At 28.7% G+C, this 16,015-nt stretch overlaps 7 protein-coding genes across 8 annotated transcripts; 4 read left to right on the top strand and 3 right to left on the bottom strand.

Moving 5' to 3' along the window:
- The first annotated feature begins 544 nt into the window (after positions 1–544).
- On the top strand, positions 545–4,936 carry Gtpbp1 (GTP-binding protein 1). Of its 2 annotated transcripts, none has more exons than XM_076782510.1 (11): positions 545–727; positions 1,123–1,510; positions 1,591–1,702; positions 1,771–1,951; positions 2,051–2,229; positions 2,321–2,473; positions 2,732–2,807; positions 2,879–3,023; positions 3,092–3,410; positions 3,486–3,763; positions 3,850–4,936. In XM_076782510.1, exons 2-11 carry the CDS (start codon positions 1,409–1,411, stop codon positions 4,033–4,035), a joined length of 1,731 nt encoding a protein of 576 aa, XP_076638625.1. In that variant the 5' UTR covers positions 545–727; positions 1,123–1,408; the 3' UTR covers positions 4,036–4,936. The 2 variants fall into 2 exon arrangements, with proteins under 2 accessions (XP_076638625.1, XP_076638624.1); XM_076782509.1 differs by having other exon boundaries at positions 555–727; positions 2,558–2,807.
- A 355-nt stretch (positions 4,937–5,291) lies between these two features.
- Positions 5,292–6,193, bottom strand: Med9 (mediator complex subunit 9). The gene is made up of 3 exons (XM_076782517.1): positions 6,050–6,193; positions 5,643–5,748; positions 5,292–5,584 (listed from the first exon to the last, which is right to left on the bottom strand). The coding sequence occupies exons 1-3, from the start codon at positions 6,151–6,153 to the stop codon at positions 5,444–5,446; spliced, it is 351 nt and encodes a 116-aa protein (XP_076638632.1). The 5' UTR covers positions 6,154–6,193; the 3' UTR covers positions 5,292–5,443.
- Positions 6,194–6,272: 79 nt separating this feature from the next.
- On the top strand, positions 6,273–7,511 carry Rpl10 (ribosomal protein L10). The gene is made up of 4 exons (XM_076782514.1): positions 6,273–6,351; positions 6,499–6,526; positions 6,702–7,007; positions 7,127–7,511. The coding sequence occupies exons 2-4, from the start codon at positions 6,504–6,506 to the stop codon at positions 7,458–7,460; spliced, it is 663 nt and encodes a 220-aa protein (XP_076638629.1). The 5' UTR covers positions 6,273–6,351; positions 6,499–6,503; the 3' UTR covers positions 7,461–7,511.
- Positions 7,512–7,753: 242 nt separating this feature from the next.
- Mrgn1 (Mahogunin ring finger 1) lies at positions 7,754–11,073 on the bottom strand. Its single transcript, XM_076782511.1, has 9 exons — positions 10,751–11,073; positions 10,462–10,580; positions 10,063–10,328; positions 9,452–9,593; positions 9,173–9,376; positions 8,859–9,101; positions 8,578–8,738; positions 8,213–8,486; positions 7,754–8,092 (listed from the first exon to the last, which is right to left on the bottom strand). Exons 1-9 carry the CDS (start codon positions 10,836–10,838, stop codon positions 7,916–7,918), a joined length of 1,674 nt encoding a protein of 557 aa, XP_076638626.1. The 5' UTR covers positions 10,839–11,073; the 3' UTR covers positions 7,754–7,915.
- Positions 11,074–11,341: 268 nt separating this feature from the next.
- LOC143350395 (pleckstrin homology domain-containing family J member 1) lies at positions 11,342–13,166 on the top strand. Its single transcript, XM_076782515.1, has 3 exons — positions 11,342–11,507; positions 11,599–11,840; positions 12,075–13,166. Exons 2-3 carry the CDS (start codon positions 11,711–11,713, stop codon positions 12,554–12,556), a joined length of 612 nt encoding a protein of 203 aa, XP_076638630.1. The 5' UTR covers positions 11,342–11,507; positions 11,599–11,710; the 3' UTR covers positions 12,557–13,166.
- A 151-nt stretch (positions 13,167–13,317) lies between these two features.
- Tapdelta (Translocon-associated protein delta) lies at positions 13,318–14,471 on the top strand. Its single transcript, XM_076782516.1, has 2 exons — positions 13,318–13,987; positions 14,083–14,471. Exons 1-2 carry the CDS (start codon positions 13,736–13,738, stop codon positions 14,341–14,343), a joined length of 513 nt encoding a protein of 170 aa, XP_076638631.1. The 5' UTR covers positions 13,318–13,735; the 3' UTR covers positions 14,344–14,471.
- Positions 14,414–15,799, bottom strand: LOC143350393 (proteasome assembly chaperone 2). Its single transcript, XM_076782513.1, has 3 exons — positions 15,541–15,799; positions 15,104–15,453; positions 14,414–15,037 (listed from the first exon to the last, which is right to left on the bottom strand). The coding sequence occupies exons 2-3, from the start codon at positions 15,434–15,436 to the stop codon at positions 14,621–14,623; spliced, it is 750 nt and encodes a 249-aa protein (XP_076638628.1). The 5' UTR covers positions 15,437–15,453; positions 15,541–15,799; the 3' UTR covers positions 14,414–14,620.
- Positions 15,800–16,015: the final 216 nt, after the last annotated feature.

The following is a 16,015-nucleotide window of genomic DNA, read 5'->3' as shown; positions in this document are numbered from 1 at the left end:
TACAATAAACAACTAACGTTACCAAAAACTAAAATTTCTTATATTTGTCGTTTGAAATTTTAAACGTAATCAAATTAATATAACTTTTCGCATTTTTTCTAATTAGCAGAATGCAAAATTTAAATTGGAATCCATATGACTGTTAAAAAATATTTTCCTCTATCGATCATTTTTTTTAATACTTTTTAAATCGCATAGGGATTTTAACTATTTTTAAACATTGCGTAAACTTTACACACGTAATATTTCCAATAAATTTTAATTATGAATATGTTTTGTGAAATACATTTACTTTATTCATTACTAGTACAAATGAATTTATGCATTCTTTATATAATTTTATTATTTTTCAAAAGTATTCGTTTTTTTTTTACTGATAGACGAGAGATAATTTTATGACGTGCAAGTGTAAAAAGAAATTTGAAAATTAAAAATTTGAATTATCAGAAGGGTCGATCATGATAAACTATCGAAAATGTCACTTCGCTTAAAATTATCGATTATCAAAATTATCAAATTATCGATAAGTATAGTCGATAGTTCACAGTTCCTTATTTATTCTCTAATATACGCACAACAGTGTTATAGATATAGATCATCATCTTGGACGGAATGAGATCGCGCAATCATGACAGCTTTTTCGTAAGTGCATTGATGTTTTCTGTCATGTAAAGTTTTGCTGTGCTCACGTAAAAGAATAGTGCACAACATAAATCTACCGTAACAGGTAAACAAGCATGATTACTTTTATATAAACGAACTATCAGCTTTCATATTGTTAGTTTATTTTACGTTCGAAATGTGTATATGCTATTTCATTTGCAGTATGTTAGCAATATACTCTTTTAAAGATAAACAATAAGTTTTTGAACCAGACATACAATGTTCTTAAATGCTTTTTATTGTTACAAAATTGTATTTCTTTGCAAAAAAAAATTACTAAACCCTTATTTTGTTAAGTATAAAATTTTCAAAAACTCATAGAAATAGAGTAAGATGAAGGTGGAGATGACTGTTTTATTTATGAAAAGATGAAATATTTCTCTGTATTTACAATGTTAAAATAAAGTTAATTTTTGTGTGTAACGTTTAATCTGAGAATAGTCTTTTGTAATATTTCAGATTTGTAAAAAAGAATGTGCATAAAATACTTATATATATGTTGTACATTTTTTATAAGTTAATATATATTAACATAAAAATTATTATATGACAGTTATGCATATGTTAATACCAAGAATCTATAGAAGAAGATTTGGATTCAAATATTGGAAGATGTTCATCGCACCAATGTGTGTACAAACAGTTTAAATATTTATATGAATCACTGTATAGGAATCATTGACAGCAAAAATTGATTAAACTATTAAAACCTATATATATATATACATATATATATCCATAAATCATGGCAGGAAGTGGATCCATTATCATACCAACCATAAAACAATTACATGAGAAAGATCATGTGCCTACATCTAATATAGATTATTCTAGTATAAGAGGAAAGGTATGACATCTTAATCTATATATTTAATTTTAATATACAATATCTTACATTGACATTGATCAACAAATTATATATTCTAGAGTGTTTTAGTTAGTCCATCAGAAGATCAATATGAATTATTACTTAGACGCTTAAAGGAGAGAATTCAAGATGGTGGTAGTGAAACAATTTTTGATATTGGTATTGGCGAAGGTTTGTATCTAATGTTTAATAATATTCACAATCTTTACAAAAACGTTACGATCCGCATATTATTTCAGATGGCTCAGAAGATGGTTTAAAAGAAGATGAGTATGAAGCATCTGTTGCTACTTTGCAGTCTCTTGCTGCTACATTAGAAGCAGACTGTGTACTTCTACGTCAAAATAAAGTAGACCAAGGCCTTGTAGGACAATATCTAGTGCGACAACGTCTAGATAGACAAGATTTTTTAGAAATTAGGTTTTTATTTTAGACAATATGGATAATGTTGTAATATTTGTTTAAAGTGGCATAATTAAATAAAATATAAAAAAAAAGTTAATTGAAGTTTATTTACAGGGTGGCTGTTGTTGGTAATGTGGATGCTGGAAAGTCAACACTTTTAGGTGTATTAACGCATGGAGAACTCGATAACGGTCGAGGATTGGCTCGTCAAAAATTATTTCGTCATAAACACGAGGCTGAGACGGGCCGTACTAGTTCGGTTGGAAATGATATTCTTGGATTTGACAGTGTTGGTACGATAATGATATTAATTAATTAAATATTACATATTTCATTTGTGTATTATTTATAGAGGCATATACATGTATCGTATTCTGTATTTAGGTAATGTTGTAAATAAGCCAGAGCATGGATCCTTGGATTGGGTAAAAATATGTGAAAAATCTTCTAAAGTTATAACATTCATTGACCTTGCTGGACATGAAAGGTACTTAAAAACAACTGTCTTTGGAATGACAGGGCATGCACCTGACTTTGGTAAAAGCATTTAATAATTTTATTTATAATAAATATATTTATTTATTTACCTATCAAGATTTAAAAATCTTAAATATATTTTAGGTATGTTAATGGTTGGAGCAAATGCTGGTATTGTTGGAATGACAAAAGAACACTTGGGCTTAGCTTTAGCTTTATCGGTACCAGTATTTGTTGTAGTTACAAAAATTGATATGTGCCCACCAAACATATTGCAAGAAAATTTAAGACTGTTAATAAGGATTTTAAAATCTCCAGGCTGTAGGAAGGTACCAGTTACCGTGAAAACACCTGACGATGTTGTCGTCAGTGCTACTAATTTTGTATCAGAACGGTTAGCTTTCATTTCTATATTTTATTACTTATAATAAACAAGCATTTTACACTATTAATGCATTTACATAGGTTATGCCCCATTTTTCAAGTATCGAATGTAACGGGTGAAAATTTAAATCTCCTTAAAATGTTTTTGAATTTATTAACGGCAAGAATAACTAGTCATGACGACGAACCAGCAGAGTTTCAAATAGACGATACATATTCAGTACCAGTAAGAGTTTCATTACATATTAGTAAATTTTGTCCTATATGACAATTTTTATTCCTATATCTTTTTAGGGTGTTGGTACTGTAATTTCTGGAACAACTCTGAAAGGTGTTATAAAACTAAACGACACATTATTATTAGGACCTGATCCTTTAGGTCGTTTTATTCCAATTGCAGTAAAGAGTATACATAGAAAAAGAATGCCTGTTCGTGAAGTGAGAGGCGGTCAAACTGCTAGTTTTGCATTAAAGAAAATTAAAAGATCGCAAATTCGAAAGGGTATGGTAATGGTTGCACCAGCGTTAAATCCACAGGCGTGTTGGGAATTTGAAGGGGAAATTCTTGTACTGCATCATCCAACAACAATTAGTTCCTGTTATCAAGCAATGGGTAATTTTCGTTTTCGATCCAAACTTTAATTTCTGATCTATTTTGATGCTTAAGGTTACATAAAATCATTTTTAGTACATTGTGGAAGTATAAGGCAAACAGCATCCATAATTTCTATGTCACAAGATTGTTTAAGAACTGGAGACAAAGCTTTAGTACGCTTTAGATTTATAAAACATCCTGAATACATAAAACCAGGGCAAAGAATGGTGTTTAGAGAAGGACGTACTAAAGCAGTAGGCAATGTATTAAAACTTATTCCATATTCTAGTACTACAACTATGCAAACAAGTAGGTCCAATAAACCAAATAAAACATCTCAAAATCGTCAAAGTTCTTCATCCATGATGCAAGTATGTCATTAAAATATTTACATTTCATAAGAGTATATTTATTATATTTATGTAAGGATGAATCTTGATTTATTTAATTGTACTAGTCGTTAGATGCAACGGAAACAAGTTCTTCGTTTGAAGGACAGTCATCCAAACAAGAAAATATGCTTCAAAAATCGGGCATGAACCAAAATAAGAAAAATAGGGGAAGAAAAGGAGGGAGATCTCATAATACTGTGAATAATATTATTCAACCTCTATCAGAACAAAATCCTCCTACGAAAGTATAACCAACATTTATGTACAAAATCAATATACATACGCGCGCGTGTACACGCACACACGGGTGCGCTGGCTCCATACATGAAACGTTTTCAATTCTTGAGACTCAATGACGAGTATGTTATTTCTAAACAGATTTTATTTTAATTTTCTTTTTTTCCTAAAAAGTATTACAAATTGTAATGAAAACTTACAAAAAATTTACAAATAATATCATTTTTTTTAATTTAATTTCGGAAATTTTTAAAGTATCTTGTTTATATATAAATAAATGTATTATTTTAATAGTTATCAATATTAAACAAATATATAAAACTATCCTCTATAATAGTGGAAATTTTATCTAAGTAAGGGGTCACTTATGTTCTTCAGAAATATCTTTCTCCTACACAACATAGAAAGAACCCCTGAATTATTATATGTAACGCACATCGTGCTTTCGATCCAATTAGAGTACAAATTGTCTTTCACATAAATAACTAAATTATTGAAATCTAAAACATGACGTTTATGAAACGTTCAAAGAAGTGTACGTTGTTATTCATAAAGTGTTTTATTTTTACAAGTATGAATGTATCTTATAATAATACTTAGTAAATATAATCTATATAAAAATAATAAATATACGTTGCCTTTAAGACATTCGTTTATCATTTTTATAACATTTATTAATATCTGGTGGAAATACTGTTATGAAAAATATATTCAGATGTTCTTTCTTTGTGGTATCGCATATTTATTTTATTTAAAATAAAATTTAAAAGAAAATCCCTAATTTGTAGCATATAACGAAATACATTTTTCAATTGCTTATAAAGTATACAGTATAAGTTTGTGTTATAATGCACTTATTATATTATACTTATACTATATTATAAACTATAAAATAAAAATTTTCATACAAATACATATATATATCCTATAATACATTCTTTACATTAAACTATAGGAAGGTATTTCACAGAAATGTGAAATTTTTAAATTGATTTTCATTTTAAACTCAATAACAAAATTAAAAATATTTAATATTATTATTGTTTATTATTTACCATACAATTATTACAAAACTATTTGTCCTTTAACTAAGTCAAATTTTTAATAAATAATAAAACATTTCTGTGGAGATTATTTTGGTGGTTTCTTCATGTCATCTTTTACTTTTTTCAAATCTTCTTTGAATGATTGAGCAATATCTTTTAATTGTTTAATAAATGCTTTACGATCAGAAATTGTACGAGGCATGCCATGTAACGTGCCTGTTCGAATTAAAATATATACTACAAACTGGGCAGCTTCCCTGACTGGTTTTGAATTTGCTAATTTGTTAATCAAACGTTCGTTATTCATTAAATATAAAAACAACGTACGAAGAAAACGCATTATGATATGATTCTTTATCAGCAATTAAATAAATATTTATACTTTTGGAACTTCAAATGTGCACATATTACGATATTTTAATAAAAGTTCTCGTTTAAGTCTCAGCTGTTTGCGAAGAGTTTCAAGCTTTTGTAATTGTTCTTCTTTACTGTATTCTATTCCTGGTAATCTTTTGATCTATAAAATATGAACAATTTTACATAAATGATACATCTGTTATGTCGTATTATCTTACCTGTGCTCTTGCAGAATCTAATTTTTTTTGAAGTTCTAATATCTTATGACTTGTATCTTGAGACTCTTTGGCCTTCTGCATAGTATCATGTGGGTCCTTTTCGATGCTAAAAATAAATTAAATGCATATATAAAAACAACTTATTGCATCATAAGATTCTTAAAGTCTAATTATATGTTATTAGGTTTGGTTAAACTACGTTTAATTTTAATATTTAAATATATACATACACATTTCTTATGTAACTTGTGAAAATATTCATCTTTATACATAATCGATCAAAATTATTTTTAACTATTCGTGTACACGCTGTTTATAGATATACAAAAACTTTGTTATCACAGTAACTTGAGTAATATTTAAACGGTACAAGTACCCTAGTTGTCAACATATTAAACCAGACAAACCTCCGTATTATTTCATATATAAGTGGTAATATTTCAATGTCCAAATCATCGACTGTAAATTGTGCACGTAAAGGAACCTCTTCCGATAATTCTGCTGACTCCATTATGATATTGTCATATTAAAATTATATTTCTTGTCCACAACATGCGATTTTATTGATGTTTTAAGTCGTCAATTGAAAATTATCCTTAACTAGTAACTTTCTAGTTACTGCTAAGTCAGCTAACTTTACAGTCTTGATGCGCGGCTCAGTTCATACCACTGATTCTTTTCTTGTTAACATCGTTAAAGAAAGCACACGGTGGGTGTTTCGTTTATCCATCTTAATCTAAACGAATCTCAATATATATTAGACATCCATCGATGTTATACTATTTTAAGTTTGTAGATAATTTTTTATAAGTGTTATATTAATATCTAACTAATAATTTTTATTTATTATTAACAGCCAATATGGGGCGACGACCAGCTAGATGGTATGTAATAAAATATTCATTTTCTATATTTTATTAAAATTCTAATCAAAACAGGATAATTAATTTTTCTTTGTTTAATATAATTTCACATGAGTTAAAACATTTTAAATTATATCGTCGAATAGTATGTTAGGTTAGAAATTTCTAACTAACTGTAGTTGACGTTTTATTGCAGCTATCGATATTGCAAGAACAAACCTTACCCAAAATCAAGATTTTGTCGTGGTGTGCCAGATCCAAAGATACGTATTTTTGATCTTGGAAAAAAGAAAGCCTCTGTAGAGGATTTCCCATTATGTGTACATTTAGTGTCAGATGAGTATGAGCAGCTCAGTTCCGAAGCTCTTGAAGCTGGACGTATTTGTGCAAATAAATACATGGTAAAAAATGCTGGAAAAGATCAATTCCACATTCGTATGAGACTTCATCCATTCCATGTTATTCGCATTAATAAGATGTTATCATGTGCTGGAGCTGATAGGTAAATATAAGTAATTTGTAAAATGATCAAAATGGGTGATAAAGTATTTATTATTTGATTACATTAAATAATAGTATTCTAAATACTGGTTATAACATTATTTCCATTTTGTTTTTGAGACTCCAAACTGGAATGCGAGGAGCTTTTGGTAAACCACAGGGAACTGTAGCTAGAGTACATATTGGACAACCTATTATGAGTGTACGTTCGTCGGATCGTCATAAGGCTGCTGTTATTGAAGCATTACGTCGCGCAAAATTTAAGTTCCCTGGTCGTCAGAAAATTTATGTTTCAAAGAAGTGGGGATTTACTAAGTATGACCGTACTGAATATGAAGATCTAAAAGCAGCAGGTCGTCTTGCTCCAGATGGTTGCAATGTCAAGTATTTGCCTGAACATGGTCCTCTTGATGAGTGGAAAAAGTTCAGAAAAATTCTTAATAGTACTGTCTAAATAAAAAATAATCTTTTGGTCTTTAATTTGATTAAACCAATTATAAAGAAATGTACGTGTTGTTTATTTTATTTCGTAATATTTTTATTTTTATGCTATACTATTGTCTACAATTTATTATTAACAATATTTACTGACTTTGTACAGCCATACGTATGATATATACAAAAGAATTTGTAATATTTATCTAAAGAAGATTATTAAGAAAATCACAATTTTAACACTACTATTGTTTTATTAAAAAAAAATAAATTTCATTCTTTGCTAATAATAACGATTTGAGTCAGTAATTTTAATAAAATGATATTTTGTTGTAATTTATTATAAGATAACAATATATTATTTACAATGTTTGAGGAATGTAAGCAATTTTATATTACAAAAGGTAATTAGATCGAATATACATTTTAAAACTGATATTATGATCAAATGTTTTTACATGGTGTATGATTATTTTAATGAGTATGACACGCTGTGTCAACATTATTCTCATTTTCCGTATTTTGAATCTCATCGTCAATATCTATGTCGCACATTCCATGACTACGCGCGTTAAGTGCTTCTGTACTAGTTGCTGCATCCAATAAGGGTGATAATTTTTCTGCTTCGCTATCTTCGTCTTGTCCTTGTCCCTGTAAATATAGTTTTATTTAGATGATGTAGTGTAAATTTATGTTTCTGATATTTTGTTCAAATAATTGAGAGAATTGTATATGAATAAAAAATATGATTGATAGAAATCAACAAATTACCTCATAAAGGGAAACGGGTTGTTTTTCATTAACAAGTCTAAGAGTATCTCGTGATCTTAAACCAAATTTTTCACGTAAATGTCCAGAAGTTTTCATTCTCATTGCAGGAGATCGGCTATGAAGATCTTTTTGGGATCCTGAATGTTCGTCTTTAGCTAATAAAACTGACATACGAAACTCTGGAATAGGACATGCTGCAGTACTGCTTGTCCTTGCAGAAATATCTGCTTCTTTTGAAGATACATGTTTTGATACAGGAGTACGTTCTACAGACCTGTTGAATTATACATTTATCACAATGCAAGTAAATTATTGAACAAAAAATATAATTTGAAATATTTTAAATGATTAATAAAGTATTTTGCCTGTTTAATGCTTCAGCTGCTTGAATTGCGCTAGCTGTATCTGTATCGGGCGTGTCTGGAGATTCTGGTGCAAGAACAGCAGCTCTTGGAATATATGGGCCATTCAAAGCTTCTATCAATGAAACAGCTTCATATCCAGATGGAATATTCTCACAGCTTCCCTAAATATTTAATACTTCGTCAGTTGAATATTGCCAAATTTATTACCTTAAATCAAACGTTACAAAAAACGATTACATTGACAAATTTATTACTAATTACTTATATAAATAAATATTGACCTCTGGTAATGGTGGATTTGATATAATAGCTCCAGTTGCTTTTTGAAGTGCTTTAATTTGAAGAAGTGCTCTAAAAGGAGCACGACATATTGGACAATTGTTAGCCTGATACCGAAGAGAATCTGCACAGCCATTACATAGACATAAATGTCTGCATGGTAATATTAAAGTATCCCGTACGTCACACATACAGATGACACATTCTGATCCATTGTCATCTGTATCTTCATCGCTACTTTGTTGCTATGTAAGAAATTGTTATTGGTTCAACAATATCAATTAAATATGGAATTAAAAATGGACTCATGATATACCTTTGCATTTTCAGCATTTTTATTTTCAATACCATATATTTCTTGAAGCAAATAACAAAGACCATCGACATAAAGTTTTTGCTTAAGTGCCTTTAATACATATGTTCCATCTGAATGTTTTTCAATAACTGCAATTGTTGTATGAGACTGTTTTGGTTCGTCCGACCCTTCTTCTGCCACACAATGTATTGCTATTGGTATTATCTATGAATAATCAAAACGATTGATAGAAAATAGTGGTAATGGAATGAAAATCTACTGCATATTAAATTTAAATACTTCTCTATCAGCATGGTATGTTAAATCTTCTTCGTTACAGACTGTTGGATCAAATATATGTGATGTTTGTGAAAATAATTGATTTGCACCTTTTTTATAATAGTATATTTCAGAATTCATTGAAGGGTCCCTTGGCACGTAACTGTAAATAAGATTATGTCTTATACTAGATATAAGTGTTTTATACTAAGTCTTTAACTCATGCTATTACTTTATTAATATACAGGGTGTTAGGCCACCCCTGGGAAAAATTTTAATAGAGGATTCTAGAGACCAAAATAAGACGAAAATCAAGTATATCAATTTGTAGATGGAGGCTTCGTTAAAAAGTTATTAACAATTAAATTCAAAAATTTCAAATCGTTCTGGAAAAATTATTTTCGGTTGCGGGCGTCAATTACAATCATTTTTGGTGAATACACATACTTCCGAAATCCTACGCATTTTCGAGAAAAAAATTCAGTACGGTCGGAACTTTAAACGTTAATAACTGTTTAACGAAGCCTTCATCAACAAATTGGTATTCTTGATTTTCGTCTTATTTTAGCCTCTAGAATCCCCCATTAAAATTTTTCCCAGGGGTGGCCGAACGCCCTGTATATAATACATACGTAACCCCCTTTGTTGTAACCTCTTCAGTGCAAAAATAATATATTGTAATTGCACATCTTACATCACAGTCAAATGTAAACTCAATATTATAACGATTTGGCTTTTTATCAATGTCACCATCCCCATAATGTTTTACACCATGACATTGGGGTGATGTAGAAGTTTGATCAACATTGCGAACTAGTCTCAAGGATTCTCTCCTTATGTTTACTAAACTTTTTAATGTTTTAGTAGGATCATTAGCTTGTGGTGGAGGATATGGAAACTAAAATAATAATGATACTTATACTTATACCATTCAATTAATGAAATATGTATGTTAAACTGAATGTTATAAATAATAATATTATACATATACTATGTTAGATAATAAAACGTTATGTTACATATTAACTTACAGGTGTTGGTCTACTTCCAAGAAAATTTAAGTCTGCATTTTCTCCAAAAAGGTATGCTTCTGGCTGAGACGTATCGAATCTTTCACCACCCATTATAAAATGACTACCAAAATAGCTTCCTAGTAAATAAAATGTGATAAACAAGATCTGGACTTTAACAAATAATAAAACACTTTAATGTACAATGATATTTCAAAATGAAAATTGATTTATTAAGTATTTTACAATATCTTTTAGAAATGCATTTATTTAATGGTATAAAAATATCTATAAATTACTAAAAACAAACCAGAACGAGGTGGATATTTGTATGCATGATTTGAAACAATATCAACTTCTTCTACACCAGCGTTTTGTCGACTCGTCAGCGATCCCATCGCTTAATTATATTAAAAACAATTGTGAATTGTCACTATAAGATAAACTTCACTACCTCGTATAAATTAATCATATGTTCTTTTTCTCTAATAAATTCACAAATTATAGATAGAAAACTTAAATCATAATCATTAGTAAACAAAGAACTCACAATGGCATTGTGACAATGCCAGTAATTTTGACAGACAATTTGTCCAGTGACACTTTCAATACTTTATATGTGGTGTGAACAGTATGAAATATATTGCATATGCATCCTACAGGATGGCCAATCTTATTAACATACATAGTTTGTTGTTTCTTTCATAAATCTTAACTAATATATTTATCAGAATCAGTATTAACACGCATTTTATTTACGAAAGTCCTCACAAAATAGAGTTTTCTGTTTGCATATTAAGAGGAAAATTTTGGACTATTATAATAAATATTAAAAAGCGCAATGAATATATATATGTACATGTTTCTCAGACTGCTATGCAGTGATCTCTATATAGAGTGATGTAGCCATCAGTGCTACTATGGTAAAACACGCTATGTATTTTAAAACTTTAGTTTTGTATTTTACAAACTTTGTAGTTGACATTTCAGTAACGCTTCAACATTCACTTTATCGATACATGTATTCGATCTTGGGAGATAAAGTTCCTTTGACGATTGTCATAAATGTAATTATTAGAAATAATTAATTGAAATTAAGAAAGATCACTGAAATTAATAGAAGATCGTAAATGAAAATAATGAAATACATAATACTAGAGTACAACATCAACAAATGGCAGTAGGGATCGTAGCCAAACTTTTTAATGGGTTGAAGCAACCAATAATATGAATTATATACATATTATAACTGTGGAATAGAATTTATATTATGCAGGAATGCTTGCAGTATAAATTATTTTTTATCATCATGAAATTTAACGAAAAAGAGCTTGCAGAAGCAAGTAATGGTCCCGCTGATCTCGAAGGTCGTTTAAATCATAAACGAGCCCATAAGTCAGGTTAGTTTAGTCAGAAATTACTGAAATCCTTTCGAGTGATTTTATACACATTAACCTATTAATTGTTACAAATATCGTTGCTTTAGTATCTTAAAAATGATTTTCTCATGTTAAAAACTGAAATCATAAATTTAATAATTTATTAAATTACATTATTATACTGAATAGGTTATTCGATACATTTATAAGGATACATAATGCTGTTTCCTAATATTTTTATTGTTTCTTTTTCAGTATTTAAAGAAAGATGGTTTAAATTAAGATGCAATTTACTATTTTATTTTAATATCAACGAATTAGGACAAATTGATAAAAAGCAACCAGCTGGTGTGATCATTTTAGAAAATTATAATATTAATATTGACTGTGCATCTGGAGGTGTATTTGCATTTAGTATAGCATTTCGTGATGAACATGAAAAAAGACATATTTTGAGTGGTCGTTCAGAATCTCAAGTAGAACAATGGGTCAATGCTCTTAAGCAAGCTAGTTACGAATATTGGAGGTCACGCTTGATAACACTTCAAGAAAAATTGTCCAACAGAACAGGAAAAGACCCCTTGCTTATGTATCCAAGAAATCAAGGGATTATTAGGGATGAAGCATGGGAACCTAAGTCAACTTTTCGATCTCATGTACGTTCCTTTACTACATCAGTTGTAACGTCAGCAGCATTAAATACAGTAACAAAAGAAGTGAATTTAATTGAATTTTGAATAATTTAATTGTAATTTTATGTTATACTGTGAAACTGAAGTACTATTCAATTATAGAAAGATTACATAAAAATAGATAGGTTTGCAGTAAATCATTACAATGAAAGTGATAAGTTTCAGAATCTATTTATTGTAGGTAATATAATTTATATAATCTATGTTTTATTTATAAGATTAGATAAGAATTCAATGTCACTATGAATGATTTACATATAATGTTAAATATAATTCTTGTATTGTTTATTAACATAACAAAAATTTTATATATATATATTTGATAAAATTTTAAGAGAACCAAAAAATCTATTACGAAATAGTTTAATTCTTAAAATATGTTGTGTGGAATTTACTATATGTTATTAATTTATTATAATCAAGGTATTTTATATTAAGAAAATAACAATTGTGCCTTTTAAATAATTTGTATCATAAACAGAGAAATGTGCAATTGTCCATATTCTCTACCGTAGGTACAAATTTGACAAGTATTCAAATACCAAATATTCTCTATTATGTATGCAGAATGATCATATATACTATTAATTTTTACTAATCAATAATATTTGCTTGTAGTATTGGAACAAATAAAACATATTTTTTTAAGCGATAATCACGTTTTGATAACACGTGCACTCTTGTTACATAGTAAGAATGCATTCTATTATCACGCAATATGTGACGAATGGTCCTATCAGTTATGTCATACGAACGAGACAGTGATGTTGCGTTAAGTAATTGTAGGATCGTTGTCAATGTTTTACAAAATATTATTTAACATTCGCTAACGCGTACGACCATAATCTTGATACAAAAGTACAAAAGATCTATGTTCTAAAAAGTTTCATTCTACTTTTTAAGTTGTTCTTTGATTTAGAATACGCTTATTAGAATATATACGATCTCTTTTGCGAGTTGAATAAATTATAAATAATATAGAAGCCATTTTAAAGCTAAAGAGTTGGTATCATTGTTTCCAACATTTTACCACGTGTAACCACGCATTTCCACGCATTCTCGAAAAGGCCGCCATCAGCAGATTGTAAATGTAATCATCATTTAACCTAACATGGTTTAAGCTACCGGTAGTAGTTACAGTTTTACAGATAGAAAATCAATAATATAGTATATTTTTGAACGTATAAAATAATATATCAATTAAAATACATACATAAAGGAAACATGAACCGATTCGCAATTCTTTGTATTTTAATAATTAGTGCAGTTTCCAGAATTTCTGGGGAAACTTGCCAAAAGCCCGAGGTTGTCGCGTCTGCATATGTCACGGAAGATGCAACAATTTTGACAAATGTTGCATTCACAACGCAATTTGTGTTGAAGTGTAGTAATGGTGTGAAAGGTATTACATTGTATGCAGAAGTTGAAGGAAAAGCATTACCTGCGGCTAGGTTAAGCTCCGATAACAAGTATCAGGTATTAATATTTTAACGAATTAAACAAATTATATATGGAATTATTTTGTATAAAGAAAAGTGTAACTATAGTTTCAATAAAACTGAATTTTTTAGGTTTCTTGGACAGAAGACATAAAGAAAGCACATTCTGGAGATTACAGAATAAACTTATACGACGAAGAAAGATATGCAGCTATACGTAAAGCATATAGAAATGGAGAGGATCCAAGCTCTGTAAAACCTTTGGTTGTAGTAGTACTTAATAATCCAGGTGTCTATCTTGGACCTTGGGTCAATTCAGAACTCTTTGCTGCTCTCTTAGCAGCTTTAGTCTCTTACTCTGCTTTCTCTTCTAAGTTCAAGCTTCTTGCTTGAATATTTTGTTTATAATAGTTTTCAAAATAAATTATAAAACACATTTCAACTGAAATATTAACACAGTATGTAATTATTATGATAGATTGTAATTTTAATTTTGTATTAAATACAATTTTTTAATTTAATGACAATTTAATTTTAATTAACATTGCTTTATGTTTAAATTCTTCCTAATGCAACTTCATTTCTGTACAATATGAATTATTGTTATGTGTAATTGATTTTGTTACATTTGAAATTTTTCAAATAACACAAATGGTTAATGGCTCCAAGCTTAATATATTTCGGATGAAGGTGGATTACCAAAAAAAAATTCCCAAGATGGTGGATATGTAATATTAATATTACCATCTGTATTAATTTCTAATAAATTTAACCATCGATTCAAACCCTTAACTAATATTAATGCATCATGAACATTGTCTCCTTCAGAACAATAACAAAAAAGTACTGTACAAGGAATTTCTGTTGATTTGAGGTACTCGTAAAAGCCATTTGCAAATCCTCCACCAGGAATGTAATAGCATTCTGTACATTCCATTAACTGTTTTCTTGTATGTCTCTTCCAACAAAATTGATTTTCAAGAAATTTTTCAGTGTTCAGTAATGAATTATCTGAAGTAAGATACCTCAAGCTGGTATCTAATCTATCAGAACATTCATAATCGTAACTGCTAGTTAAAATTATTATCTGTAACATAGATCTTGTATTAATATAAAACAAAAAACAAGTAAATATTTATCAAAGCATGCTTACCTTGCTAATTTTTCTTTGACGAACAAATTGTGTTATTTCATTGAAAAAATCAGTACAATTACCAACATAAAGTGAACGTAATTGTAAAAGAATTATTTTACAAGTAGTTCCAAGATAAAAATCAGCAGCAGTACAAAGAGAGACAGAATTTGTATTATAAGGATCTAGGCCAGAAATTGGAAGGAATATAGAATTCCACATAGATCCAATTTTGCATAGATTTAAATTAGAGATTAATAAATCAATTGATAACTGTCCAACATTTCCAACAGCCACTGATGGAATTATCAAAATATAATTTTCAAGATCAATTTCTCCTGGTACTTTTATCATTTTTCTTTGATAAGTATCTGTTTTATAAACATCATAATTACATTTAAGTGAGGTTTTGATTTCTATAAATCTATGTAATAAAAGTGTTTAAATGAGATATATACTTAATTTGAAAGTCTGGTCCGTTTAAATGTTATGAATTTGAAATTTGCAAGTCACAATAAAAAAATGATTATTAAATATTAAATACTTTCTTTCTTATAACTGCTTATTTATATTTTTATTTATATAATTGAAATTTCACGTAATTAGTTTAACATAAATGTTAAATTTAAATAATAACATAACCCAAACAATGTATCATCAGTAATATTACACAAACATGCATGTATCCACACGAATTCAAAACATAAAATGCGTAATATTGGTTTGACAATTAGTTTACCTAAAGATTAAAAAGTAAAGTTGGTACTTCTGTTTCTGCAACTTCAACTCGGTGATGAAAATGTTATCTAAGCAGGACCATACATACGATTATTTGAATAAATGTGTTCATTATAATATTAGTAGATGCGTTTGAATAATATATGACAAAGAGATTCACGTGGATCCATGTAGAAAAATTATTGCAAATTATTT

The sequence above is a fragment of the Colletes latitarsis genome, chromosome 14 (assembly GCF_051014445.1).
Source record: "Colletes latitarsis isolate SP2378_abdomen chromosome 14, iyColLati1, whole genome shotgun sequence".
Taxonomy (NCBI): domain Eukaryota; kingdom Metazoa; phylum Arthropoda; class Insecta; order Hymenoptera; family Colletidae; genus Colletes; species Colletes latitarsis.
This window is presented reverse-complemented; position numbering and strand designations above follow the sequence as displayed.

Coding starts and splice junctions, on each gene's coding strand:
- Gtpbp1 (XM_076782509.1), top strand. CDS start 1,409: ATGGCAGGAAGTGGATCCATTATCATACCAACCATAAAACAATTACAT. Junction 2,230..2,320: donor TCTTGGATTTGACAGTGTTG/GTACGATAATGA, acceptor TTCTGTATTTAG/GTAATGTTGTAAATAAGCCA. Junction 3,024..3,091: donor ACGATACATATTCAGTACCA/GTAAGAGTTTCA, acceptor ATATCTTTTTAG/GGTGTTGGTACTGTAATTTC.
- Rpl10 (XM_076782514.1), top strand. CDS start 6,504: ATGGGGCGACGACCAGCTAGATG. Junction 6,527..6,701: donor GGGCGACGACCAGCTAGATG/GTATGTAATAAA, acceptor GTTTTATTGCAG/CTATCGATATTGCAAGAACA. Junction 7,008..7,126: donor TCATGTGCTGGAGCTGATAG/GTAAATATAAGT, acceptor TTTGTTTTTGAG/ACTCCAAACTGGAATGCGAG.
- Tapdelta (XM_076782516.1), top strand. CDS start 13,736: ATGAACCGATTCGCAATTCTTTGTATTTTAATAATTAGTGCAGTTTCC. Junction 13,988..14,082: donor GCTCCGATAACAAGTATCAG/GTATTAATATTT, acceptor TGAATTTTTTAG/GTTTCTTGGACAGAAGACAT.
- LOC143350395 (XM_076782515.1), top strand. CDS start 11,711: ATGCAGGAATGCTTGCAGTATAAATTATTTTTTATCATCATGAAATTT. Junction 11,841..12,074: donor TAAACGAGCCCATAAGTCAG/GTTAGTTTAGTC, acceptor TTTCTTTTTCAG/TATTTAAAGAAAGATGGTTT.
- Med9 (XM_076782517.1), bottom strand. CDS start 6,153: ATGGAGTCAGCAGAATTATCGGAAGAGGTTCCTTTACGTGCACAATTT. Junction 5,749..6,049: donor ATATATGAAATAATACGGAG/GTTTGTCTGGTT, acceptor ATTTATTTTTAG/CATCGAAAAGGACCCACATG. Junction 5,585..5,642: donor TAGATTCTGCAAGAGCACAG/GTAAGATAATAC, acceptor CATATTTTATAG/ATCAAAAGATTACCAGGAAT.
- Mrgn1 (XM_076782511.1), bottom strand. CDS start 10,838: ATGGGATCGCTGACGAGTCGACAAAACGCTGGTGTAGAAGAAGTTGAT. Junction 9,377..9,451: donor CATACCATGCTGATAGAGAA/GTATTTAAATTT, acceptor GATTATTCATAG/ATAATACCAATAGCAATACA. Junction 8,487..8,577: donor GCAGCTGAAGCATTAAACAG/GCAAAATACTTT, acceptor ATAATTCAACAG/GTCTGTAGAACGTACTCCTG.
- LOC143350393 (XM_076782513.1), bottom strand. CDS start 15,436: ATGATAAAAGTACCAGGAGAAATTGATCTTGAAAATTATATTTTGATA. Junction 15,038..15,103: donor GTCAAAGAAAAATTAGCAAG/GTAAGCATGCTT, acceptor TCTATGTTACAG/ATAATAATTTTAACTAGCAG.